The sequence below is a fragment of the Babylonia areolata genome, chromosome 22 (genome assembly GCF_041734735.1).
Source record: "Babylonia areolata isolate BAREFJ2019XMU chromosome 22, ASM4173473v1, whole genome shotgun sequence".
NCBI classification, from domain to species: domain Eukaryota; kingdom Metazoa; phylum Mollusca; class Gastropoda; order Neogastropoda; family Buccinidae; genus Babylonia; species Babylonia areolata.
In genome coordinates, this window is record NC_134897.1 from 4,657,820 (window position 1) to 4,685,743 (window position 27,924).

Sequence of the window (27,924 nt, forward strand, 5' to 3'; positions counted from 1 at the left end):
GTCATCATCACCACCAGCAGCATCGTTACAATAGTCATCATGATCATCAGCAGCATCCTTATAAGTCATCATCAAAATCAGGAGCAGCAGCGTCGTTATAATAGTCATCATCATCATGAGCATTGTTATACGAGTCATCACAAGCATCAGTATCGCCATAATAGTGATGATCATCAGCAGCAGCAGCATCGTTAAAATAGTCAACAGCAGCAGCAGCAGCTTCGGCATCGTCTTAATGGGAGAAAACCCCCGAAAACCTCAACTATCTATTCAACACAGCCATTTCACCCACTCAAGTAAGACATTGTCGGGAATGGCCAGAGGGCAAAACTAATGCGGATGTGAAGCGACTCATAGAAGAAAACAGTAAAGAAGAGGACATGATCATATACACAGATGGCTCAGTCAAACAATTAGGGAAGAGAATACTGCCTACAAAGTCACAACCTCCAGCCTAACGATGGAAGTTGAAGCTGTGACACATGCCCTCCACTGCCAATCAGTGGCAGCCTCTGTGTGTATGTGTGTGTTTGTGTGTATGTGTGGGTCTGTGTGCTTGTGTGCATTTGTGCATGCGCGAGGGTGTAAGTGTACACAAGTGTCAGGAGAGTTCTGTGCACGTGCGTATGTGTGTGTGTGTGTGTGTGGAGGGGGGGGGAGAGGATGAGGTATGTGTGCGTATGCATGCCTACACTGTGGGAGCAACGGAATATAGGAACGTGCGGGTGTGCTTATATATATTTGTATATATGGGGGTGGGGGTGGGGGATATGGGCGTATGTGTGTGTGCTTGTACAAGTAAGTGTGCCTCTTCTCTCTGTGTGTGTGTGTGTGTGTGTGTGTGTGTGTGTGTGTGTGTCGTGGAAGCTGCGATACGTAGCCTAGAAATGTGTATGTGGAGGAGGGGGGTAGAGGGGGTGCAGGGTAATTGTGTGTGTGTGTGTGTGTGTGTGTGTGTGTGTGTGTGTGTGTGTGTGTAAGTGTTGGGGCTCATGTATGTTTGTGTGTATTTGACTGTGCTTTCATATCTGTGAAACTCCATGTTTGGTGCATATCTGTTATGCATATGCGTGTGTATGTGTGAATGTGTGTCTGCATTTTTTACATTTATTTGTTCATTTATCATCATTGTTGTCTTTTTTATTTATTTATTTTATTTATTTATTTATTTTAAATTTATTTATTTATTTATTTATTAATTATTATTTTTAATTAATTAATTAATTTTTTAATTATTATTATTATCATTTATTTTTTTTATTTATTTATTTATTTATTTATTGTACGCTTATAGTTGACTTCATCAAGTTTTTGCGCCTTATACATATTATTATTAGCAGTAGTAGTTCTTTTTTTCATGTATTTATCTTTTTTTTTTCTTCTTTTTTTTTCTCAAGGCCTGACTAAGCGCGTTGGGTTACGCTGCTGGTCAGACATCTGCTTGGCAATATGTGGTGTAGCGTATATGGATTTGTCCGAACGCAGTAACGCCTCCTTGAGCTACTGAAACTGAAACTGCACTGAACTTAATAGTCATTATCGTCAGCAGCAGTAGCAGTCTTTTTTGTGGACCCTCCAACTTCCCATTTTCTCCACATCTTCTTTATTATCATAAATTAATGAGGCTTCCATTTCTTATGTTTTCCCTATTTTCTTTTTTCCCTTTCAAAATTCTTTTTTGATTTTTTTCTCAACATTCCTCCGTTAAAAGCAAAAAAACCACAAAATGATATTACTATAATCAAATATACAAAATCAGCGCAAAAATGAAGTTTATATCAATGTCCGTATCTATCATCATCATCATCACCATCACCACGGTCATCAGCATTAGCAGCAGCATCATTAACATTGTTATCATGATCGTTATTGGCATCATGATCGTGATCATTGTCATCGTCTGCAGCTGCAGCAGCATCCTCATCATCATCATCAGCAGCATCTACAGCCACAAGACCAGTGAGAAAAACAGTGGTCAGCAGGTTAGTTCAGGTGCCCAGTTCTCGAGGTGACCCACCAGGAAGTACAGAGGGATTAGCTGTTTCCTGCTCTCCTCCTCCACGGCCTGCCCGCACCACACGAACACCTGCACACACATCACGTGACTATCTTGAGGATTAGTGAATGAAGTCATGCTGCCAATGTATCCGTCAGTTCAAGCTCCCGGTGCTCTAGTCTTTGTTGGTTCATCAACAGGAAGTGAAACTGATGCCAATAAAGTTAAACTTACAGATGACCGGCAAGGCACCATGCAAGAAAAAAAGAACGTCAGACGGAAAGAGAAAGGGAAAGAAAGGAAGAAAAACTAAATGAAAAAAGACTGACTGAATGTTAGAAAAAAAAACCTTTTCTTAAGGTCTTTTGGAGGGGGAGAAACTACTTGCGACTGTGGGATTCCAACCAGTGTGCCCAGATTCTCTGGTTTCCTACGCGGACGCGTCACCATTAGGGCAACACTCCACATATGCATTGTCTTAAAATATTTTGGTTTTGGTAATATCTGTCAATGGATAGAAGCATTTTACTAGGATATAAAATCCTCAGTATTAGTTAATGACACAACATCTACAAATATCAGCGTTGAACGTGGTTGTAGACAAGGGACCCAATGTCGCCTATTTTTTTAAAATTTGGGTGGAGAACTGTAGGCTTGCAAAATTCATGAGATTTCAGACATAGAATGTAAAGTAATTCGGTTTGCTGATGATAGTTCTTTTTACCTAGAAGGTGTCAAAAAAAATCCTACGAAAGTTTGAATTAATTTCAGGACTTAAATTCCGAAAAACATGCAGCATATGGCTAGGTAACAGACGTAATCGTAACAGTACGTTTTTCTCGAATTTGAAAATGAACCGGAATCAACCCATATTTAGAATCCTAGGGTTCTGGTTTACTGATGACCTAACTAAAGTATCGAGTAAGCGTGACCTCAGCATTCAAGGTAAAGTTACAAAAATAAAGACATTCCTATTAAGTCAATTTCGTAATGTCACGCAGTCAGTTGGTCTTCCAAAGACGGTGCTAAACAAAATAAACACTACTTTTTTTAATTAAATTAAAAAAAAAAAAGATTTCAGTGGAAGAAGAAATATAATAAAAAGCATTGAAAAAGGTTCAAATAAAGGTAATGGGAGCTAGTGTAGATAAATGAGGTATTAATATGATAAATGTGTTACACTTTCAAGAATATTTCAAATCTACAAAGGGTTGGCAAACTTGTTGCCGCTACTGATGAAAAAATCTGGGCGTTGATACCAAGATGGCATTAACAGACGCTTGCAAAGTGGGGTAATGCCTACTGCATGACTGAAAAAGTAGAGATCTTTTGAATATTGATTTGGTTTATAACGATTTCTGGAGAAAAAAAGTATGGGTCACCTACTAAGATAAGTAAACGCTAACAGGGCTGTCTGAGGTGAAATGCAATGATTTTCATTTTCAGATGCTGTTCAATAACTCTCTAATACCAATGTGCTATTCTTACAAAGTTGGGCTGATCATGGTATTGATCAAATAAGAGACACAATGAAAACAGACTTATCTCTTGTAGAGGTTCAGGATTTAATCGGACAACACAAAGCTAAAACGTTGTTCCAGTAAAAGTCTTACATGCGTGCAAAGAAACTACCATCCCAACTGCCTCATTTTTTTAAAGAGAAAATCTGATTTTAATACTGACCAATTAACTTGGTCTAGAGCAAAGGGCATTACCAAAGAAACAGGGCTTAGAGTATTACACTGGAAAATATTACATAACATACATCCCACTAGCATCTTGCTAAATAAAATGAAAGTAAAAGAAACAAAAAATGCTCATACTGTCACGATACTGTTGACTTTATTGAACACTCATTTTGTGTTGGAAATTTGTTGAGAAGAAAATATTTTCAGAAACAAGCTTTTACATAAAATTGCAAACATGATAAATATATCATCTGGCATCGATAATCCCAATATTTTCAATAAGCATTATAAGTATATCGGACACCAGCAGAACGTTCATACGCACAAATAGAAAAGGAGTACCTAGCTGCTGTCTGGTCATGTGAAAAGTTCTCAAGGTACCTTGTGGGTCTTGAATCCTTCAAACTCCAAACTGACCACAAGCCCCTTGTTCCTTTGATCAACACAAAGGACCTTCAAGACACACCCTTGCGTTGTCAACGTCTTCTCATGAGGCTGATGAGGTTTAGCCCTCATGCAGTCTATTCCCCCGGCAAAGACCTTGTGACAGCAGACACCTTGTCTCGCGACCCCATACCTCACGAGTCTCAGCAGGATGACTTTCAGCAAGTTCGACAAGACATCGAAGCTCACATATATTTCATCAAGTCAACCTGGCCAGCAACAGACAAGCGCCTGGAAGAGATCAGCAGAGAAACAAGCCGTGACAGAGTGCTTAGCGCAGCAGTGCAATACACGGCAACGGGATGGCCAGCTTATCAGACTGACGTAGGCCCAGAACTCCAAGAACTATACGCTGTGAGGAACGAGCTAAGTGGTCACAATGGCCTACTCATCAAAGGAACCCGGATTGTTATACCGACTTCACTGCGAGCCAGTATCCTTGATCTCATTCATGCAGGACACCTCGGCATCCAGAAATGTCGAGAAAGAGCAAACTCATCAGTTTGGTGGCCAGGACTTAACAAAGAAATTGTGAACAAAGTCCAGCAATGTACTTATTGTGAGGTTAGGCAGCCATCGCAAAGAAGGGAACCACTCCAGCCTACCCCTCTCCCAGAACGACCATTCCAGATGGTAGGAACTGACATCTGCGAGGTGAAAGGACAACAATACTTAGTCTTGGTTGACTACTTCTCCAGATATATTGAGATAGCACATCTCCCAAATGTGACATCATCAACTGTCATTACAAGACTGAAAAACATCTTCGCCCATCATGGCATTCCAGAAACTCTGGTATCTGACAATGGGAGACAGTTTACGTCATCTGAATTCCAAACATTCACAAAACAGTGGAATTTCACACATTGCACCAGCAGTCCTTACTTCCCTATTTCCAATGGAGAAACAGAGAGAGCCGTTCAAACAGCACAACATATCCTGGAGCAAGAGGACCCATTCCTGGCTCTCCTGACATATCGTGCAACGCCCACGGGTCCAACACGAGTGAGTCCAGCAGAGCTCGCCATGGGACGTCGACTGAGGACGACGCTGCCCACCTGCAGACAAACCTTGATCCTCAGCAGTACGACAGAGATGTCATTAAGGAAAATGATGCAAAGGCAAAGATGAACAATAAGACCTACTATGACAGACGCCACGGGGCACAGACACTGCCAGAGCTTTGTGCAGGCGACCCAGTCTTCCAGAAGTTAGACCATGAGTCCGAGTAGTCTAACCCAGCAACAGTTTTGAGCCAGGTTACTCCTCGCTCATACTTGGTGCAGACCGAGTCAGGTGTACAGTACAGGCGAAACCGCAGACACCTTCGCCTATCCCAGTCCTTTCCTGTGACCTCGAGTCCCAGAGGAGACATTCCTCTTTCAGTCCCATGTCACCCAGTCCCCAGTATCCTGTCTACCAATCCACCTGACCCTGGACCCAGTCCAAGCATGCAGAGTTATCCAGGCAGCCCTGTCCCAGGACGACCCCAGGCAGACCAGATGCCGCTCCAGCCTGGTTCGCCTTCACCTCCTGCCCGGAGTACCAGCCTGTCCAGCCCAGCAGGCCAGACTACCCAGCCAGGAGTATCAACGACATCGCCAGTGAGTCCGGTCCGAACGACCAAGAGCGGGCGTGCAGTCATCCTCCTTGCCCGTTACAGAGACAGCTAGTGCAACGTTAACCAATGCACAAGACTTCTCCCCCTCGGTTATTCAAAGACTCTAATACTTAATTGTTGGCACATTTCGAGAGTGCACTTTTGTCCATCTTCAGGGGGGAGATGTAGTATGTGGCACATCTGCTGTGCACATGGCCTCGAACGATGTATCGCGCATGCGCTTTAAGCGTTCGTGTTCGACCGGCCAAAACAACTCATGATTCCATCCATGTCTATCCTAAGATTATACTAGATCGCAAAAGAACAATCTGGTGTTTCTGTCTGATGTTGGGTACACAAGCAATGACACAGTCCTCAAACATTCTGGAAAGAATTTAAACATGTTTGAGAAATGGCAAACAACACGGTATCAGTAGAAAATTGCTCTAAGGCTTGTGTGAACATTTCAAATGCCAATAATGAAGGTATTCATAAAGAGTCGACAAATTCATATGATCCATTGCTCCAAGAATACATAGATTAGACTGGCCAATTTCAGAAGAAGTTTTTGTAAGGAAGTTAAAAGGAGGAACGTCCTGTGGACGTGACAGTATAGGTATACTAGAAGAAATGCTGAAATTGGGTGGGACAGGTTTTCTCACTGAATACTTTAATCAGATCTTTATAAATGGGTACAACCTGCATTTATGGACAACTGCCATCACAGTTCCAATTTTAAAAGAAATGGAGCAAGGATGTTACGGTCAATTACATGGGTTTATTCCTGCTAAGTATTGTTGGCAAATTTTACGCCTATATATTGAATAGAATTTTGAATTCCTGGCTCGAGGATAAGAAAAGACTGTTGAAAGCCCATGTTTTTACGTTGTTTGTTGGCGCACAAAAATAATTAAAAGAGGTGGAAAACTGTACGTGGTATTTGTCTGTGTGAAAAAACGCTTTCGATTCCGTTAAACACACTGAAGTTAGACGCCTTATGCATTATTTGAATATCAAGTACGACTCCCAATGCAATCAAGGCTGTGTAAACACAGATGGTGTCATGTGTAAGAGTAAACGGCAAGTTATCTGAACTGTTTGATTGTCCTCAAGGCTTACGACAGGGATGCGCTCTAAGCCCTACGTTATTTTCAATCATAATAAATGAAGTTGCCTGCAGTGTGTGAAAATAAAATGTAAACATAGCATCCAGTTACTTCCAGGCCTTATACACTTGTTTTATTTTACTGTTTGCCGATGACCTGCCTCTGATTTCTTATACACGACACGGTTTATAAAGACAAATAGATTGAATGCTTTTGACCTATGAAAACAACAACAACAACACACACACACACACACACACACACACACACCCCCCCCACACACACACACACAAAACAAAAACAAACAACAAAAAACAAAAACAAAAAAAATTGGCCTTACTGTCAACACGCACAAAACTAAAATCATGATATTCAGAAAAAAGGTAGGCTGGCGTTAAGGAAGACATGAAAGTTGGAAGTGAGATTGTCATCCTTTGGAGGTGATTTATAAATACGCCAGTCTGGGTTACACTTTCACAACGACAATAAGAACATACGAAAGTACCAAACAGTTGGCTTTATAAGGCAAAGGAGCTCTTTCTGATGTTCCGTGAATGCATAAACAGTTAAATGTAATGCTTAGAAAGGCTTTCTTCGAAATCTTTGACACCAAGACCCAGGTCATTCTCACAAATGCCTCTGAAGTATGGGGAATTCTAGAGAAGTACAATTGCATAGAAAAAGTCCATATGTTTTCCTGTGAGAAGTTCTAGGAAAGTGAGTAACTGCACATAAAATATTATGATTCTTCGCGAGCTAGGCCATCATCCCTTGTATATAAATTGTTGCATGAAGGCTTTCGAGTACTCGCGAAGAGTTCTGAAAATGAGCAATGGCTATCTGCCGCATCAAGGTTACACAATGCTGATTAATATGGACAGTAATGGGAAACATAACTGGGCATCAAAAATCAATTCCACTCCAAAGAAACTCGAACTGGGTTGTGCATGGCTGGCCCGAGGCACTGGTAGAGAGAATGTGTTCTTCCGTATACTTAAACAAAGACTCATATTTGTATTCAGTCAAGAATGGCTTGCAGATGTTATTTCCAAAGATTCAGTACCTATTGTTCATTCAAGAGTTGTCTCCAGAAGATTATCGGTCTGTTATCTTCCAAAAACGTTTTAGAGAAATACTGACGAGAGTCAGACTGGGGATAAGTGATCTGAAAACATAAAAATCTTTTGCTACGAATATTTAGTAATAAAAAATGACTACCCTTTCTGTCTTGGTGAACAAGAGGATGAAAATAATTTGTGTTTTAGAAACCATACATAATAATAATAATAATGATATTTATACAGCGCTGAATCTTGTGCAGAGACCACGAATCGAAGCGCTTTCGTACCAGTTATTCACACGCGTGCATAACTAAAAACTGGAGAAATGGCGTTAAATTTTTATTTGTATTTGTATTTCTTTTCTTCTTTTTTTTATCACAACAGATTTCTCTGTGTGAAATTCGGGCTGCTCTCCCCAGGAAGAGCGCGTCGCTACACTACAGCGCCACCCATTTTTTGTATTTTTTCCTTCGTGCAGTTTTATTTGTTTTTCCTTTCGAAGTGGATTTTGCTACAGAATTTTGCCAGGAACAACCCTTTTTTGCCGTGGGTTCTTTTACGTGCGCTAAGTGCATGCTGCACACGAGACCTCGGTTTATCGTCTCATTCGAATGACTAGCGTCCAGCCCACCACTCAAGGTCTAGTGGAGGGGGAGAAAATATCGGCGGCTGAGCCGTGATTCAAACCAGCGCACTCAGATTCTCTCGCTTCCTACGCGGACGCTTTACCCCTAGGCCATCACTCCACATGATATCCTTTCCGAAAACTATATTTCACATTCTATTTTGTGGTGATTCTACATCAGTTCTTCACGCTATTAAACTTTTAAAAGAAACGGTTAGGTATGAAATTATTGAAATCGATCATTTGATTCACGAATTGTTACGAAGAGGCTCGTACAAAACCTTTTGCTGGATTCCTTCTCATTGCGGTTTTTACTACAATGAAAAAGTTGACATTTTGGCTAAAAAAGGAGCTACAAGTTCCATGAAGAAGTTAGATTTGAATATTTCTCTATCACTACAGGAATGTTACACCATGGTAGAAAAAGTCCAAAAGTCAAAATTTCAGCTTGAAGAAAAAAACAACGGTTACTCTGAGTTACATAAAAATATACAGAAATGTATGGTTTCATGGGAAAACATTACCAAAATGATTTTCATAAGAGGCAAATCATTTCTCTGATCTGCAGTCGGAAAATGAATTGTTTTAAGACCAAGTATGTCGGTAATGTTTCTTGCATGAGTGGTGCTAACGCAACAGCCGATCATATACTAACTTGCCATATGTTAAAGTCTCATAACCCTGAACTGAAATCATCTTCAGTGTTGACAATCTCCAGCAGTCCATTGCTAATGTATGACTTTTTCAAATCCTTGTCAAATAGGCCAGCTGGTTCGCTGCTATAGTTTTTCATCAGAAAGTTATATATATATATATATATATATATATATATATATATATATATATCGCTCTTTTTTAAAACAAAACTTAAATCAATCATTTTCTAAACGTAACACACACACACACACACACACACACACACACACACACGCACGCACGCACGCACGCACACACTTTCACTGCCTCGCATGCTTACACAGTATTTTCTTTTTCCCCCTCAATTTTTTTCCTACCCTCGTCTAATATCACTTGCAGTGAAAAGACGGTAAACTTAAGAACGAACGAAACTTGAGAAACTGAAGACACGGAAGAGGCAGGGATGGGAGGCTATCTAAGGAAGAGGTAGGTTTTAAGGCCAGACTTAAAAGAGCTGAGTGCGGAGATCTGACGAAGTGAAAGAAGAAGTTCATTCCAATTGCAAGGTCCTGAGACAGAGAAAGAACGGCGGCCAGCAGTGGAGTGTTTGAATGTGAATGGTCAGATATGATGAAAAACATACTGCACTATGTTGAACAATCCCGGTTTACGAGGTTGATGGAGCTGAAGCCGTGACGAGTATACAAAGCAATTTCTCAACAAGTTTTGCTCGTTTTTTCTTTGTTTGTTTTGTTTTGGTTTTTTGGGTGTGTTTTTTTTTAAGCAAAAAGCTGTTGAGCGTGTCAACATGGCTGCAAGAACGCACAGTACAGAAGAGGTGGCTAGAAGTTTGTTTGATTTTCCGCACAACGTTGACAATAGCAGATACAAAAACGTGATGGAAAACGAAAGTAATGTTGTTGATCAACTGAAGTGATTCTGATTATCCTGATGATTATTACATGCTACATGGTACACCAGCATGAAGGAGGTGGGGTCGTGTCAGAAGTGGGTATAGAAAAATCCCAACATTTTAGCTTGAAACCTTCATTTTCTCGTTTCCATCTACTATGAAACCCTCCAGATGAAACCTTCAAGCCAAAATACTCTTTACAGTGAATTTTTGTTTTGTAATATTGTGTGATAGTGTATGTGGGCTTTTTGGGTGGGAGGGTGTGTGCGGGTGTGTGTGTGTGAGTGGTTATGTATAGTGATTATGTTTAAAACATGATGGTGCAGGAAACAACATAACTGCACTTAGATGTTGTGTCTAATACATTTGCTAATATTTTAACACTATCTCCATCCATAAAATAAACTGACTTGAATATTCTTCTTTTTTTTCAAAATATTCTATATATTTTATTAAAAAATCCGAGTTATCTTCTCCTGATTGTGAGTTATCTCATCCTGTCATCATTGAAGTTATGATGATTATATTCTCCATTCATTTTTCGCCAATAAAACATATACTTTTGTATGCTTTCGAGCATGATTTTAGTTTTTGTGATATTTTTTAGAGGCTGGTGTTATTTTGCAAAAAATCAGAAATAGTTTCGGAAGTGAAAGGGTTAAATCATTTGTCATTGTCATTGTCTTCATGCACACTGTCTTCAGACACACACAGTCTTCACACACTATCTACACATACACTATCTTCAAACATGCTGTCTTCATGCGCTGTTTCCACGCTGTCTCCACACATATTGTCTTCACACACACAGACTTCACACATTATGACTGTCTTCAAACTGCCTTCGCACACACTGTCTTCACACACGCTGCTTTCACACTGTCATCATACGCATAGTTTCACAATCATTGTTCCACATACATTTTTTCAGACGCATGGTTTCTGAGATGTGCACATTCCGTCTCTTTCTCACTGACATAGACACCAATACACACACACACACACACACACACACACACGCACGCACGCACCATGAGTAATGAGAAAACTGGTGCAAATTTTACCTACCTGATCAAAAATATCCAGTATAAAGATATCCGACTCGCTCAGGTCCTGTCCAACACAGCATAGAACAGATGTACAGACATGACACAGACATACTGACAGACATGCAGACTGGCACTGCACAGACACACTGACAGACATGGAAACTGGCACTGCACAGACATACAGACAGACATACAGACTGATATGACACAGACACACTGACAGACATGGAGACAGGCACTGCACAGACACACTGACAGACATACAGACTGACATGACACAGACATACTGACAGACATGCAGACTGACACTGCACAGACACACTGACAGACATACAGACTGACATGACACAGACACACTGACAGACATGGAGACTGACATGACACAGACACACTGACAGACATGGAGACTGACATGACACAGACACACTGACAGACATGGAGACTGACATGACACAGACACACTGACAGACATACAGACTGACATGACACAGACACACTGACAGACATGCAGACTGACATGACACAGACACACTGACAGACATACAGACTGACATGACACAGACACACTGACAGACATGCAGACTGACATGACACAGACACACTGACAAACACGCAGACTAACATGACACAGACACATTAACAGACATGCAGACTGGTACTGCACAAACACACTGACAGACATGGAAACTGGCACTGCACAGACATACAGACAGACATACAGACTGATATGACACAGACACACTGACAGACATGGAGACTGGCACTGCACAGACACACTGACAGACATACAGACTGACATGACACAGACATACTGACAGACATGCAGACTGGCACTGCACAGACACACTGACAGACATACAGACTGACACGTCACAGACACACTGACAGACATACAGACTGACATGACACAGACACACTGACAGACATACAGACTGACATGACACAGACACACTGACAGACATACAGACTGACATGACACAGACACACTGACAGACATGCAGACTGACATGACACAGACACACTGACAAACACGCAGACTAACATGACACAGACACATTAACAGACATGCAGACTGGTACTGCACAAACACACTGACAGACATGCAAATTTACATGACACAGACACACAGACAGACATGCAGAGAGGCATGACACAGACACACTGAAGGCATGCAGACTGACATGGCACAGACACACTGACAGACATGCAGATTTACATGACAGACACACTGACAGACATGCAGTCATATGACACAGACACACTGGCAGACATGCAGACTTACATGACACACACTGACATGCATGCAGGTTGACATCACGGACATACTGACAGACATAAAAACTGACATTGCACATACACACTGACACAAACGCAGACAGCACTAAAGTGCACGTGCAGCCAGTGCCCCACGCCCTCACCTCCTGAGCAAAGTCCGGTATGTCCTGGAAGGTGACGTCACTGACTGTACCGGTGCACAGCCACATCTGTGGGGAACGTCTGTGCAGTGTCTGGCAACACACACACACACACCACACACACATCTCCTATAACTTCACAACACAGCAGGGGCTCAATTTCTCTCTGTGCGTTGAACTTTCAATCTGAGGGTCAAATGGTGGAAACACGTTAGAAAGACTTCCAGTAAATTTACGATACATTACAAAGAAGACGTACCAGCACGCCAAAGGTAAAGCCGTCCAGTACATATGGTTAATAGCCCAGCCGGACATGATAGATGTAATTTGACAGGTTTGAACCCATGCCCCAGAGAAGGCCTCCAGATGCAATTAATAAGAGTTCTGACGATACATTTTCTTGAAAAACGGTGTAACGTCCCAAATCGTAACCGCTTCCCGTAGGTCCCCCTATTTAGAATTTAGGACACTGACAAGTACCCCGGGCGACTTTTCAGGAATATGAAACGTCCCCCGGATGCTGTTTCGATCCCCCACCCCTGACTGCACCAAAGCACCCGTCCCAACGTCACCCCCACCCCACCCCCACCGCCTATGTTACGGCTATGCGCGCGCGCACGTGTGTGTGTGTGTGTGTGTGTGTCTGTGTCTGTGTCTGTGTGTGTGTCCGTGTGTATGCAGAATAATACTAATATAATGATTAAGGCAGGAATAGTTTGTTCCTTTTGATCAAATTATCATACCCAGTCATGGGATACAACACTAATTAGCTAACTGTTCAGGTGTTTTTCAAGAAAATGTATCGTCAGAACTCTTATTAATTGCATCTGGAGGCCTTCTCTGGGGCATGGGTTCAAACCTGTCAAATTACATCTATCATGTCCGGCTGGGCTATTAACCATATGTACTGGACGGCTTTACCTTTGGCGTGCTGGTACGTCTTCTTTGTAATGTATCGTAAATTTACTGGAAGTCTTTCTAACGTGTTTCCACCATTTGACTTTCGGCAATTTTTGAAAGACTATCACCTAATTATTACATTTTGTAATCTTGTTTGTTGTCTTTTGTCATTACATTAGACTGAAGAACATGCTAGACTTCACATTCAAAGCCTTGTGTGCCCGCTTTGCTACGCCTGTAGTGTAGCCACAAAACGGCGGCGAAACTGAAAGTATGTGTGTGCATGTACATGTGTTTATATGTATGTCGTGGGAGCTGGCGCGCGCGCGTGTGTGTATGTGTACATATATACACATACTTTATATACACATACTTCATCGAATTTAATATAGATATATTTGTGTACATCAAGCACACACACACACACACACACACACACACACGTATACACACACACACACACACACACACACACACACACTCTCACACACACACACACACACACACACACACACACACACACACACACACACACACACACATATATATATATATATTTTTTTTTTTTTTTTTTTTTTTCAAAATCAGCAGTTTTTTTCACAAGGGAAATGAATTTTGTTTTGTTCTTTTAACAGATTTCTTCAAAAGTGGGCTTCTGCGGATATTCGTCCTTTGAAACTGTAAAACGACGCCCTATCCTCTCACCCCACCCACACCGCTCCCCCTCATCTTCCCACTCCAAACGTTCCTTGTCACAAGCCTTCCAACCCGTCATTCACCAACCCCCGATGCTTTACTTGTCCCGTCATTCTCTCCCATCTCACCCCGCCACACACCATCGCTTCCCTACCCCTGAATCTCCTCACGCCTACAAGCTTCTTTGTGAAGATTTTGGGATAATATCTACGTTCGCCATATCTGTAATCTCCCAGTTCTACATTCCCCAAAGTTCCCCCAGGTCTATACCTGTTTCATTATACACATTTGGGTAGTGGTCAGAAGTGGCCAGTCAGCAGTGGTAAATGATCAAAGTATACAAAAAAGGGAAAATATTGCAAAGGAACAACGCAAGCTGCATACTTCTGACTAGTAGTCAGAACTGGTTAATGAATCGTGAAACCAAGTCAAGAAGTCTTCATTGTGCATAAACACAGTTGAGGTTAGTAATGGTCAGCAATGATCAGCAGTGGCGAGTTAAGTCAGTCTCAGGCCAGGGCTATGTAAGTGGCACAGCAGCTGAAGTAGGTTCAGTGAAGAAAATTCTGGTGCCAGGCCTTGCCAGTCATAAATACAAAACGTGTGGTCGACAGCACAAAGTAGACCAGCAAAGAATGCTGAGTGTCACACATGTCACAAATTAGGTCATTTTTCAGTAATGTGTTATATGAAGAACACTGGGGGTCCAGGTCAAAAGAGAGAGAAGAAGATTTATAAAATATAAGACAGTCTTTCTGGTGGATCTGCAGTGGCTGCTGGTAGTCCTTGGGGAAGACCCACATATGCCACACTTTGACATGAGTGAAGGACAGGGTCTGCTCTGAGGAAAAAGTTCTTGCAACTCGACTGGAGATACCATGTTTTACGTAAATATGGGGAAAGATCCGCGTATACCACACCCATCAACGGGTGGAGAACAGGATCTGTTCCTTGAAGCTGTCCCCAGAGGGACTTCTAATGCTGCTTGGCATGCCTAAGTTGAAGAAGTTGGCTAGCTAGTAGACTCGAAGTTGGACAGTGGTGCAGACGTGACTGTAATTCCTTACAGTTTTGTCCCAAAGGGGATGGTACTGAAAAAGACTAATGTATACTTGTGTGGACCTAACAAGTGAGAGGAAAATTCATGCCACGAATGTCAGCAAATAATATAATCACTACACAAGAAGTGTATGTTGCTGACAGACTTCAACAAACACTCTTGGGAATACCAGCATTGACAGCTATGGAAATGTTAAAACGAGTTGACACTGTGGAAGTTGAAAAATGCCAAATGAACTACAGAGATAGTCATCCCAAGCTGTTTACAGGGTTGGGGAAAGCCAAGGAGACCTATACAAGCAGACTGAGGGATGAGGCAGTCCCATTTGCTGTCATCCCACCACGTCGTATCCCCCTTCCGAGACAAGGAAAACTGAAAAAGGAACTGCAACGACTGAATGACTTGGATATAATTCGTCCAGTGATTACACCGACCGACTGGTGTTCACCAATTGTGATGGTTCCATAAAACAACGGAGAAATCAAGTTGTGTGTTGATCTGACCAAGCGTAATGAAAGTGTGCATAGGGAGAACTTTCCTTTGCCGTCTACAGATCATCTATTAGCACAGCTGTATGGTGCACAAGTAAATACAAAGCTGGACTGTAATAGTGGTTTCCATCAGCTGCCATTGGACAATACATCACAGGAACTAACCACCTTTGTCACACCTTTTGGACTCTCCTGTTATATTATTTTTTTAAATTATGAGAGAGAGAGAGAGAGAGAGAGAGAGAGAGAGAGAGATTGTCGTACAGCATTTCACCCGACCAAGAGGTATTTCATCGCTTCAGGTCACAGTTGCTATCTGACATTCCAGGTGTGATCTGTGACATCGGTGATGTTCTGGTATCACGGCGTAGCCAGGAAGAACACTATCAGCGACTCATGTAGAACTAAAGAGGTTAGAAGAGACAGGGGTGACGCTGAATGACAAATGTGCCTTCAGCCAGGACAAATTCAAGTTTCTGGGTCATATCATTACAGAAGTAGCTGTTTCCTGCCCATGGATGATAGAACTACCTTTCCCTGCTAGCCAAAGTGTCCCCCCTTCCTAAATATCATCACATTTGTCTTTTTTCAAGGTTAACTGTCAACCAAAATCTGATTCTCTTTTTAAACAGTTCAGTTGATTTTATAGTCCAACAATCGAATCAGATAACAGAATAACATAATCAGCGAATAACGAGAAAAATATTTCAATAGCTCCAGAAACAAGTTGGATACCATGCTTTCCTGATCTGGACAGATCAATAGCCAATTCGTTAATAAAAAAAGAAGATAACAGCTGAGGGCTTAGCAAGCAACCGTGTTTAACTCCTCTAGGACATTCAAAGTAATCAGAATAGCAAAATGTATCACGTACGTAAGCCAGCACATTATCATAAATACCTCTTAGCGCATAATAAAGTTTACCTTTAACACCATTTTCCTCAAGATCGCCTGGAGTACATTTCTGTTAACCGAGTCAAAAGCAATATGAAATCAACACAAGCTACATATAATTTTGTGTTTTTAGCTAGAAACTTACTCGCGATTGCATACAATGTGAAAATGTGATTTATTGTGCTGTAGCCTGCTCTGAAACCTGCTTTCTCTTAAGTTATTTTCTGATCGTGTTCCGCCCATTTTCTAAGTCTTTTTTTAAAATGTGGATGTATACTTTACTGATAGCACTTGTCAAAGCCATACCTCTGTAATTATCTGGTTGGTTTACATCTCCATTCTTATATAATGGCACCATGATAGATTTCGACCACTCGAATAACAGCTGTCAAAGCATTTCATAAAGTTCTCTCAGCCAACTGGGAGATAATGTGTGCCACCATACCTCGGTGATGCCACTGTAGTAGCACTGTAGAAGAACAAAGGAGTGAATTCAGGCTACAGAATTTCTAGAGAACTGTCCTTACACTCCATTGCTGGAAAGATTCTTGCCTGCATCCTCCTCAACATGCTCATCATCGGTGTCTGAGAGCAGCCTACATGAAGTCCCAATGTGGCTTCCACTCATATCGCAGTACTATAGACATGGTGTTTACTCATTCCTCATACCCAACGAATTGAAACAGTGTTTGGCACTCGCCCCTGTGTCGTTCAACAAATGGTTCACTGGGTATGGAGATCACATCCAGAATCCAGATGGCCAGCCAGGTACTTGGAAAACTAAGAGTGAAGGTCCTCCAGCAGAAACGCATCAGATTGTCCACAAAGATCAAGGTCTACAAAGCCACTGCTCAGTGGGTGCGAAACGTGGACCCCGTATCACATCAAGCAGCTGGAACAGTTCCACACTAGATCGCTGCAAATGATCATGAGACAGGATAAGGGTGGTTCAACAAGTACTGAATCGATGTTGCTTTGCTACGCTAGACTCGCCATGTCATCAGAACAGTTGACAGTCGCATACCCAGACAACTGATGTAAGGTGAGCTCAAGCAGGGCTCACGCAGACAGGGAAGGCCAAAACTAAGGTATGACACTCAAATTTGCTACTTCAAACGGAGCGGCATTCAACCACACGAGCTTGATATCTCTGGCAAACAAGCCAGCATGGACCCACTCATTTCCAGATCTTTTGAAGAAGACCGGCGATTACGGAACAGATGTCAGACAGCAACGTCCACTTCATTCAGACAACAGACCATCATTGTGACACCTGTTGGGGTCTGTGTGCCAGTCTTGAACTGTGGAGTCACTTGAATTTTCCCTATTTTCCCCATCCCCCTCTATCCCGCTCGTGCTATTTTGTTAGTGAGTGTTCTCTGCACATTAGTCATCATCTAACAGTCCCCATACAAAGGTATGTTTTGCTGACATCAGGACAAAAGAGAGGGCCAGAGACAGACTCAGTACTCACCGTGTGCTGGAAGTGCTCGTCGTAAGCAAGTTTTGGTCCCAGCAGTTCCCAGAAACTGTCCGGTTCCTTGCCTTCCGTCACCACTTCATAGCCGTATGTCCTGCAACCGATTTACCAACCAGTCAATCAATCAAGTGGTCAATCAAGCGGTCAGTCGGTCAGTCACATACATTTTGCATTAACCTCTCTCTCTCTCTCTCTCTCTCTCTCTCTCCAAAATGCAACAAACTTTTACGCTTGGCAAGCAGCTGGATGATTGTTTCCAAAGTTTCAGCTTGTCGCTCAGACGTACAGATGACGTTGTGACCAAGCTGAAGCAGGATATCAACGAAAACTGCGAATTCATAAACTTTTTAATGCAGGAGAGAAACGATCACGATGCTCGACTTGATCGCATAGAAAAAGGCATTGACCAGCTTTGAAACAACGCTGCGACAGTCCAACCTGAAATTTCTTGGACTGTAGAGTACCCCCAGAGCAGTGACACAGAAGACGTGGACCAGGTTGTAGAGATTCTGAATGACTGCTCCAACACCAGGTCCTGGGACAGTGACGGCATCGACCACACCTACCGCCTCTGCTCTGCCCGCTCCAGAGACAGAAACCAGTCACGCCCGTTGATCGTCGTCTTTCGTCGTCGTGAGGACAAGATTTCCATCCTACGGGATCGGGACCTCCGCCACGAACTGAGACAGAGGCGAGTGAAGGTTAGTACTGACTTGACTGCAAAACAAAGAGAACAAATAGCATGCTATAAAGAACAAGCCAAAATAGCATACTTCATCTGTGGCCCTGGTGTTTCAACTTTGTTTCGATTTTATGTAAAAAGCATTGGAAAAAGAAAAGAAAAAGAGAGGCAAGGCCTTCAAGACTCACTTGTGATACACTTTTAAAAAAATCCAATATTTAAAATGTGTTCTGTATTTGTTATTATAAAGCTTCGCGTTTGAAAAAAAAAGAAGAAAAAAATTAGTCCTAACCAGATTCGAACCCTGCGTGTTAGGGTGAGAAGAAACTGCCTTATCCATTACACTATCATGGCTCCTTAACTGACGTTCTAAAATTTAACATTTGAACATACTTTTTTAAAGGGCGTTAAATCAATTGCGGTATTCGCAGTGAGAACGCTGTTTAAATCATATTATTCTGGTGTATCTTGGGCATTCAAAAAATCTAAACATCGTAAGAAGTGAAAAGGACTTCATTTTGAGAAAAGTCAAGACTGGAATTTTTTTTCGTTTCATCGTGATCAGTTCAAGGGTATTAACTCGCATGGTTTACAATTTTTAACTGTGAATTCCGACTGATTCTGTGGATAATTTTATGGCAGTTTGGGGCATAATCCAGTAAGTGATGAGGCGTTCACAAATCTTTCTCTGAATAAATATTTAACGGTCTCCTTCTCCAATTTTCCATCACATGTTATCGTGTATTGTCCATTGAATATAGGATTGAACGGGCAGGTCAACAACTTGAAACAAAATGGCGTCATTCGCGTTCGCGAAGAATATGAGCACGCGCTTTGAATGCGTATAAATATGTGTACGCAATTGATTTTTGCCCATGACCATCAGGGCTCAGCCAACAGATCTGTAAAGTCCACTCGTCGCATTGATTTTAGTATTTTCCGAAAAAGACCACTTGGGCGAATGAACATAGTGAAAGCCCTGTACACAGAGTAAAACACACAAGCTTTTTATGTATTGAGTATAATTTCAAAATGTAATGTTTAAGATGAGAAAGATCAGTTTAAAGCAAATTAAGTCCCCTAGCATTAATTACAGAGTAATTTCCCTTTTTTACTATCTGCACCAAAATGTTTGCAAAATAAATAAAACTTCCATGCTTAGCAAAAGAAGTTCCTGTTTGAACAAAAAATTATAATAATGACTGCTCTTGTTTTTGTGTCAGAATATCAGATCAAAGTGCCAAGTTTAGAGAATACAAAAAATATAAATATAACAGTAAATGCAGTTTGCATATAATTAGGCTTCATTTTTTAATTTGTCTTGGTGCCCATCCCAGAGGTGCAATATTGTTTTAAACAAGATGACTTGAAAGAACTGAATTTTTCCTATTTTTATGCCTAATTTGGTGTCAACTGACAAAGTATTTACAGAGAAAATGTCAATGTTAAAGTTTACCACGGACACACAGACACACACACACTCACACAGACAACCGAACACCGGGTTAAAACATAGACTCACTTTGTTTACACAAGTGAGTCAAAAATCATTATTCGTGATAACTGCGTACCTTTGGGACTTTTATGAGTTCATCCATTACCAAATATTTATCGTAAAAAATGAGTAACAGTAAGCGAAATCTTTCTTCTCCCTCCTCGGAAGTCTGCAGCCCAACAAGCATCAGCTCTTCCGATGTCAGGAGACAGGAGAAAAAAAAAGCAGATGAAAGGTAGCGAAAGCAGTCATGACGCTGGTGAAATGGACATGCTGGAAGACTTAAAAGCGAATATGCAGTGCATGAACGAAAAACGTGTATTCGTTTGTACAAGGGAAGATTTGCAGGCGCTCACAGAAGAACTTTTTAAGATGAACGAAACTTTAAACCGCAGGGTGGAGGTTTTGGAGAGCAGTCTTTTCACAGTGCAGCAGGAGAAGGACAAGCTTTCCGAGGACCTGCAGCAGGTGAAGAAGGAGAACTCCTCGCTTCACTCACAGCTTGAGGCCAGCAAGAAGGAGAGCCGGGACCTGAGGGAGGCGCAGAACGATATGGAGCAGCACGGTCGGCTCTGGAACGTTCGTGTACATGGGATAGCGGAGGTGGGGAGATCGGCTGAAGAGACAGTGACAGATTGTGTGCAAAAATGTGTCGATCTGTTCATTCAGAAGTTGGGTGTGAACGTACGTCCAGAGGACATAGAAATAGCACACCACTCGGGCAGACAAAGGAGGCCGACAGGAGACGCAGCACCTAGCTGACCCAGACCCATCCTAGTGCGATTCTTCCCCAGAAATTTAGCAAAACAGAAGAAACAAACAGGTATATCGGTTAGTGAAGACTTAACGATGATAAATTACAAACTGTTGAAACAGGCGACTAGTTACTCGGCAACAATGTCAGCCTGCTCTTCAAACGAAAAAAATAATTGCCAAGCTTAAAAATGGTATGACTGTAAGGCTGACTGCCAGCACCGACCTTGACCAACAGGTGCGTTTGCAAATGAATCAGTAAAACTGACAGACAAAACACATACAATCATGAATACAAACCTCTTTTTTTTTTCTTTTTTCCTTATTTCTGTCCCCCTCTCTTTCTCTGGTCAGTTAACTCTATAACGATTTCCTCTTTGCTCCTCGTCAAAGGATGTCCCATTTAAATTCACAATGATGTCGTCATTACCCCCCCCCCCCCTCCCCGTCCCCTCCCCCACCCTGTCAAAAGATGTCCTCAGTATCTTTAGAATAATGTACTTTTTTATTTTATTTATTTATTTATTTTTTTACTTTTGTACTTTTCTTTCCACCCCTGTCAGAGAAATCGTCATGCAGTGATATTTCTGACTTTCTACTTATTTTTTTCACTGAACTGTCTGCTTTAAATTAGTTTTGTCTGGCAGACAGAACTCATAACATCACCAGTAACTGAAAAGAGCCAGCGAAGATGAGGTTGTCGATTTATTTGATTCTTTCTTCCCCAAAGCACACCTATTCTGAACATTTTATGCATTATTTACTTACATGGGATTTGTCTTATCCTTGGTTTAAGCATTTGTTTGTGGGCTTTATACTTTGTTATAATTGTCTTTATTTGTCTCTTCACGAATGACTGACCTTAATGTTTTGGGAATGAAACAGATTTATAACTATTGTTTTGATTGATGTAAATCACTGCGACCCAGGCCCTCTCTCTCTTCCCTTCTTATAATTACATTACATACATTATTTCAAAAGTGCTGGGAATGTGGACAAATCCCTGAGGTATGGAAAACTTCCATTGTAATTCCTGTATTAAAACAGAGTAAACCTCGAACAGAAACTTCGAGCTATAGACCTATTTCGGTTACCTCCCACGCTGGGAAAGTCATGGAGAAAATTGTAAATATTAGAATGGTATATTACTGTGACAAAAATAACATAATTCCGTCAGCTCAAACTGGATTCCGGAAAGGAAGATCTACAACTGATCATCTGACCCGTCTCACTACCCAAATTAAAAAAAAAAAGTTTTCTAAGCGAAAAAATATCCTTGCGTCCTTCTTCGATCATACTAAAGCTTATGACCAAGTATGGCATAGCAGACTGTTATTTAAGCTGAAACAAACTGGTCTGTCGGGTCATGTTTATGACTATGCTAAATCCTTTTAAAGTGGGAGATATATAGTGGCAAAAGTGGGAGTAACTTTATTAACCTCTAGGCCTGTAAACATGGGAATCCCGCAGGGTTCCATTATTTCTCCTTTGTTGTTCAACATTATGCTTTATGATTTACACACGTGTTCCATCATCTACCAAGCTGGCTCAATATGCGGATGATATTGCTATATGGATTCAGACATCCTTGAGGAAAAGGACAAGCCTACATTACATCAATTATGTACAGAAACATTTTCAGGGTGAACTCGATAGACTGAGTAGCTATATGCACTCTAATGGTTTTGAGTTTTCTGTAGAAAAAACACATTTGATCCTCTTTAATAATGGTCATAATCCCAGCAAACTACCACGATTTTTTTGGGGGGAGGACGTGAAATATAAGTCGGAAATAAAATTTCTTGCGATCCTGTTTACTTCAAAACTAAACTGGAAGAAACACATTGATTCAATAGTGACTAAAGCAGTTAAAATTTTAAATTTATTAAAATTGTAAGTCACTCTCCCTGGGGACAAGACTCCAAAATTCTTTTACATTTAGCGACATCTCTCGTAAGATCAAGATTGACCTACCGTCAAGAAATCTTCTTTTCTGCTCCGCCGACGTTTCTAAAGAAGCTGCGAATAATTGACAGTAAAGCTGTGAAACTGGCTTTAGGGTACCTGTGCATACTAAGACCTCAGAAGCCTATAAGCTTGCGGGTATTCTACCACTAGATGAAGTCAGAAAATTAAGTTCTGCTAAATACATTGTGAGATGTACAGCAGTGGCCGCAGGTAGCTCTCCAGAGCTGGCGCCCTTTGATGGGTCATTTATTTCCACCAGGGTGTCTAGCCACCCTCATCACCATCCTCCTGAGAGGACTGATGGGGTGCTGGTTTAGTCGCCAGCAATTCGACCCTGTGACAGATAGTACTGGGTTCCAGGTTACCAGTAGCAGATATATCTATCTTGATATTAATGTTTTTAATTAAACATGGTATCAGAGGGAAATTGCATAAGTACAACAATGTCAAATGTAGGATAAGATGTGGTGCAAACTTGTCAGATATATATTAATTGTTCTGCTGGAGTAAAACAAGGTGACGTATGTAGTCCAGTATTATTTTCTATCTTCATAACTGAGCATTACATGTTATCAATAATGGGAGACATGGAGTTACTTTGATGCCAGATGCTTTTGAGTTATTCATTCTTTTGTTGGCTGATGATGCAATTTTGTTTTCAGAGACAGTTGTGGGTTTACAGAATAAATTAAATAACTTACATGTAGCTGCTTCAAGACTTCAATTAAAAGTTAATATGGGGAAAAGTAATAATATAGTATTCCGAAAGGGAGCATGCTTAGGTGCAAGGGAAATGTGGGTATATGATGGTGTTCAAATGCCTGCAGTTAATGTCTAAAAACACTTGGAAATATTTTTCTCCACCCGTCGCAGTTTTGTTGTCGCCTGTAAAGATATTGCCAGGAAAGAATGCCTTGATATGTATTATGCAGAAATTGTATTTACTCAATAACAATTCCTTAGAACTGTTCTTCAAGCTTTTTGATTCACATGTACAACCTATTATGCAGTATGGGCTGGAATTATGGGGCTTGGATAAAGCAGCAATCCAATGTGAATCTGTTCATCTGTTTGCTATTAAAAGGTTTTCGGGACTAGATTCGAGAACGTCTAATGATTTAATTTATGGTGAAACCAATCGTTATCCAATACAATTATGTGAATTCCGCCGTCAATTCAATTCGGTGCTGGTTAAGATTATTACAGATGGAAAATCAGAGACTACCATAAGCTTACAAAATGTTATACCACTTTCACGCCAATGGCAAGAAAAACTGGGTTTCAAATGTACGCCTTTGTGTGAAAATGGATTTAGGCATGTATGGTTAAATCAGGGTGTTGGTTGTTTTAAAAGTTTCAAACTTACTTTTCGTCAGCGTCTAGCTGATTGCAGGTGGCAAACCTGGGATCTACACAGCTGTACCAGTGAACAGTTTAGTCTTTATAGAACATTTTGCAGTAATCATGATATGAAACCTTATTTGTCGTTAAATATTGATAGACATCTAAGGTGTATTACAACAAGATTCAGACTCGGTATAACTGATTTGGCTGTCCATCGTTTAAGGAACAGAATATATAAGGAATCTGATTTATTGTGTCCATTAGGCAAGAAATCAAAAGAAGATGAAGTACGTTTTTCCTTTGTTGTGAAACACTTAGTAATGTTTGAGAAAGACACCTTCGACCTAAATACTGCAAACAACCCTGTGTGTTTAAGTTGAGTTTATTCTTGTCAAGCACTGATGTCACTGTACCTGTACAAGTCTTTTAAGTTTAGAGAAATAGCAACTTCCTAGTCTGTTTATTACTTTTAATTAATGCTTAGTTCTTGTTTCTGGTTTGATTATTATATGTTTCGCACTTTATGTTGTGTTCATTTTGCATTGTTCGCACACCCCTTCATTTGGAGCCATGGCCTATAATGAATAAATCATCCACATCCGTATCCGTATCCGTACCCTTCTCTCTCTCTCTCTCTCTCTCTCTCTCTCTCTCTCTCTCTCTACCGTTACCATATTACAAGGTAACCCCTGATCACAGACAACGATTAACAGAACATATAGTGTATACTGCAAGGGCAACGAAGTATCTACCTTGTGGAGTCCAGGAAAGCCAGCATGGTTTTGGAGAACTCTCTTTCTGACCCCCCTGTCCGCTGCAACACAAAGCACACTGCATTCAGGGTGTGCGCATGTGCTTCTGCATACCTGTAACTGTAGTTTGGGCCATTGGGTCCACCACTGCATACCTGTAACTGTAGTTTGGGCCATTGGGTCCACCACTGCATACCTGTAACTGTAGTTTTTGGGCCATTGGGTCCACCACTGCATACCTGTAACTGTAGTTTGGGCCATTGGGTCCACCACTGCATACCTGTACCCTTACTTCGGCCCTGCACCACTGCACACCTGTACCCTTACTTTGGCCCTACATCACTGCACATCTGTGTTTTTACTTTGGGCCTGCATCACTGCACAACTGTATCTTTACATTGGCCCTACATCACTGCACAACTGTATCTTTACTTTGGCCCTACATCACTGCACACCTGTATTTTTACATTGGCCCTACATCACTGCACACCAGCATCTTTACATTGGCCCTACATCACTGCACACCTGTATCTTTACTTTGGGCCTGTATCACTGCACACCTGTATCTTTACTTTGGGCCTGTATCACTGCACACCTGTATTTTTACATTGGCCCTACATCACTGCACACCAGCATCTTAACTTTGGGCCTACATCACTGCACACCTGTATCTTTACATTGGCCCTACATCACTGCACACCAGCATCTTTACATTGGCCCTACATCACTGCACACCAGCATCTTTACATTGGCCCTACATCACTGCACACCTGTATTTTTACATTGGCCCTACATCACTGCACACCAGCATCTTAACTTTGGGCCTACATCACTGCACACCTGTATCTTTACTTTCGACCTGTATTGCACACCTATACATTAACTTTGGGCCTGTATCACTGCACACCTGTATTTTTACTTTCGACCTGTATTGCACACCTATACATTAACTTTGGGCCTGTATCACTGCACACCTGTACCTTTGCTTTGGGCCTGTATCGCCGCGTACCCATACCTATATTTCGGGGCAGTATCACTGTACAACTGTACCTTTATCTGGGATTGTATCACTGCACACCTATATATTTACTCTGTACGGATACCACTGCACACCCATACCTTTGCTCTACACATGTAAACCATCACCCAGGACATCATCATCATCATGGCCTGGCTTCGCTGACGAAGATCTAGGAAGGGCGTTGTCCACGTCTGATGCAGGCACGCTCATGGCTGACAAGGCCAATGCGGGAAAAGCAGAGTCGGCCGCAGCGGTTGCAAGGGAAAGTCTGGTCTGGGTTCGCGGCTGCAGCGTCGTGGTTCTTCCTCCTTCTGCGTTTGTCCTCAAGGCTGGCCCTGCGGTTGTTTTCGAAGGAGGAGACAGCTTGGTGGATGGTGCGTCGCCAGGTCTCTCGATCAGCGGCTACTGCGGACCACTGGCGATGGTCAATGTGACAGGCACTGAGAGCTTTCTTCAAGGAGTCTTTGTATCTCTTCTTGGGTGCTCCTCTGTCACGGTGGCCAGTGGACAGTTCGCCATACAGCGCGATCTTGGGCAGGCGGTGGTCCTCCATCCTGGACACGTGCCCTGCCCAACGTAGCTGGGTCTTTAGCAGCACTGCCTCGATGCTGATAGTCTTTGCCAGCTCCAGGACCTCGACATTTGTGATGTAGTCACTCCAGTGGATGCTGAGGATGGTGCGAAGGCAGCGCTGGTGGAAGCGATCAAGCAGTCGTATGTGGTGCCGGTAGGTGACCCAGGTTTCAGAGCCATACAACAGGGTGGGCAGTACAACAGCTCTGTACACGCTGATCTTTGTGTCTTTCTTCAGGTGTTTGTTGTTCCACACTCTCTTGTACAGCCTGCCGAATGCGCTGTTTGCCTTTGCAAGTCTGTTGTCGATCTCTTTGTCGATCTTGGCGTCAGACGAGATGGTGCAGCCTAGGTAGCTGAACTGGTGGACCGACTTCAGCTCTGTCTCACCGATGTTGATGTGAGGAGCGTGGAATTCTTCCCGTGGGGCAGGCTGGTGGAGAACTTCCGTCTTTTTCAGACTGACTTCTAGGCCGAAGAGCTGCGCAGCCTCTGCGAAGCAGGACGTTATACGCTGCAGGGCCGCTTCTGTATGGGCGACGAGGGCAGCATCGTCGGCAAACAGAAGCTCTCTGATGAGTTGCTCCAGTGTCTTGGTGTGGGCCTGTAGCCGCCTCAGGTTGAATAGGCTGCCATCAGTGCGGTATCTGATGAAGATACCGTCGTCGTCGCCAAGATCTTCAGTGGCCTGTTGGAGCATCATGCTGAAGAAGATCGTGAAGAGGGTCGGCGCGAGGACACAACCTTGTTTCACTCCATTTCCAATTGGGAAGGGCTCCGAAAGGTCGTTGCTGTGTCTGACCTGTCCACGCTGTTCCTCATGTAGTTGGATGACCATGCTGAGGAATTTTGGGGGGCATCCTAGACGTTTCATGATCTCCCACAGACCTTTTCTGCTCACGGTGTCGAAAGCTTTCGTGAGATCGACGAATGTCGCATACAGTCCTTTGTTCTGTTCCCGACATTTTTCTTGTAGCTGTCTGAGAACGAAGACCATGTCAGTGGTGCCTCTGTTGGCTCTAAAGCCACACTGACTCTCTGGGAGATGTTCTTCGGCGATAGTAGGCACCAGCCGATTTAGGAGGACTCTGGCGAGGATCTTGCCTGCGATGGAGAGCAGAGTTATCCCCCTGTAGTTGGAGCAGTCCGACTTTTCTCCCTTGTTTTTATACAGGGTGATGATGACTGCGTCACGGAGGTCCTGTGGTAGTTTGCCTTGCTCCCAGCAGCAGACAAAGAGGTTGTGGAGTTTGGAGTGTAGTGCTGGGCCTCCATTCTTCCA

At 42.2% G+C, this 27,924-nt stretch overlaps 1 protein-coding gene across 4 annotated transcripts in view; it reads right to left on the reverse strand.

The window, feature by feature from the left end:
* Positions 1-27,924, reverse strand: part of LOC143296923 (advillin-like) — a 214,067-nt gene that overhangs the window by 47,881 nt on the left and 138,262 nt on the right. For all 4 annotated transcript variants that reach the window (XM_076608944.1, XM_076608942.1, XM_076608945.1 and 1 more), the window contains 5 exons: positions 25,049-25,110; positions 18,049-18,148; positions 12,537-12,626; positions 11,138-11,182; positions 2,018-2,086 (listed from right to left, as the gene is read on the reverse strand). In XM_076608944.1, the coding sequence (XP_076465059.1) occupies positions 2,018-2,086; positions 11,138-11,182; positions 12,537-12,626; positions 18,049-18,148; positions 25,049-25,110 (366 nt within the window). The remainder of the gene's footprint in view (positions 1-2,017; positions 2,087-11,137; positions 11,183-12,536; positions 12,627-18,048; positions 18,149-25,048; positions 25,111-27,924) is intronic.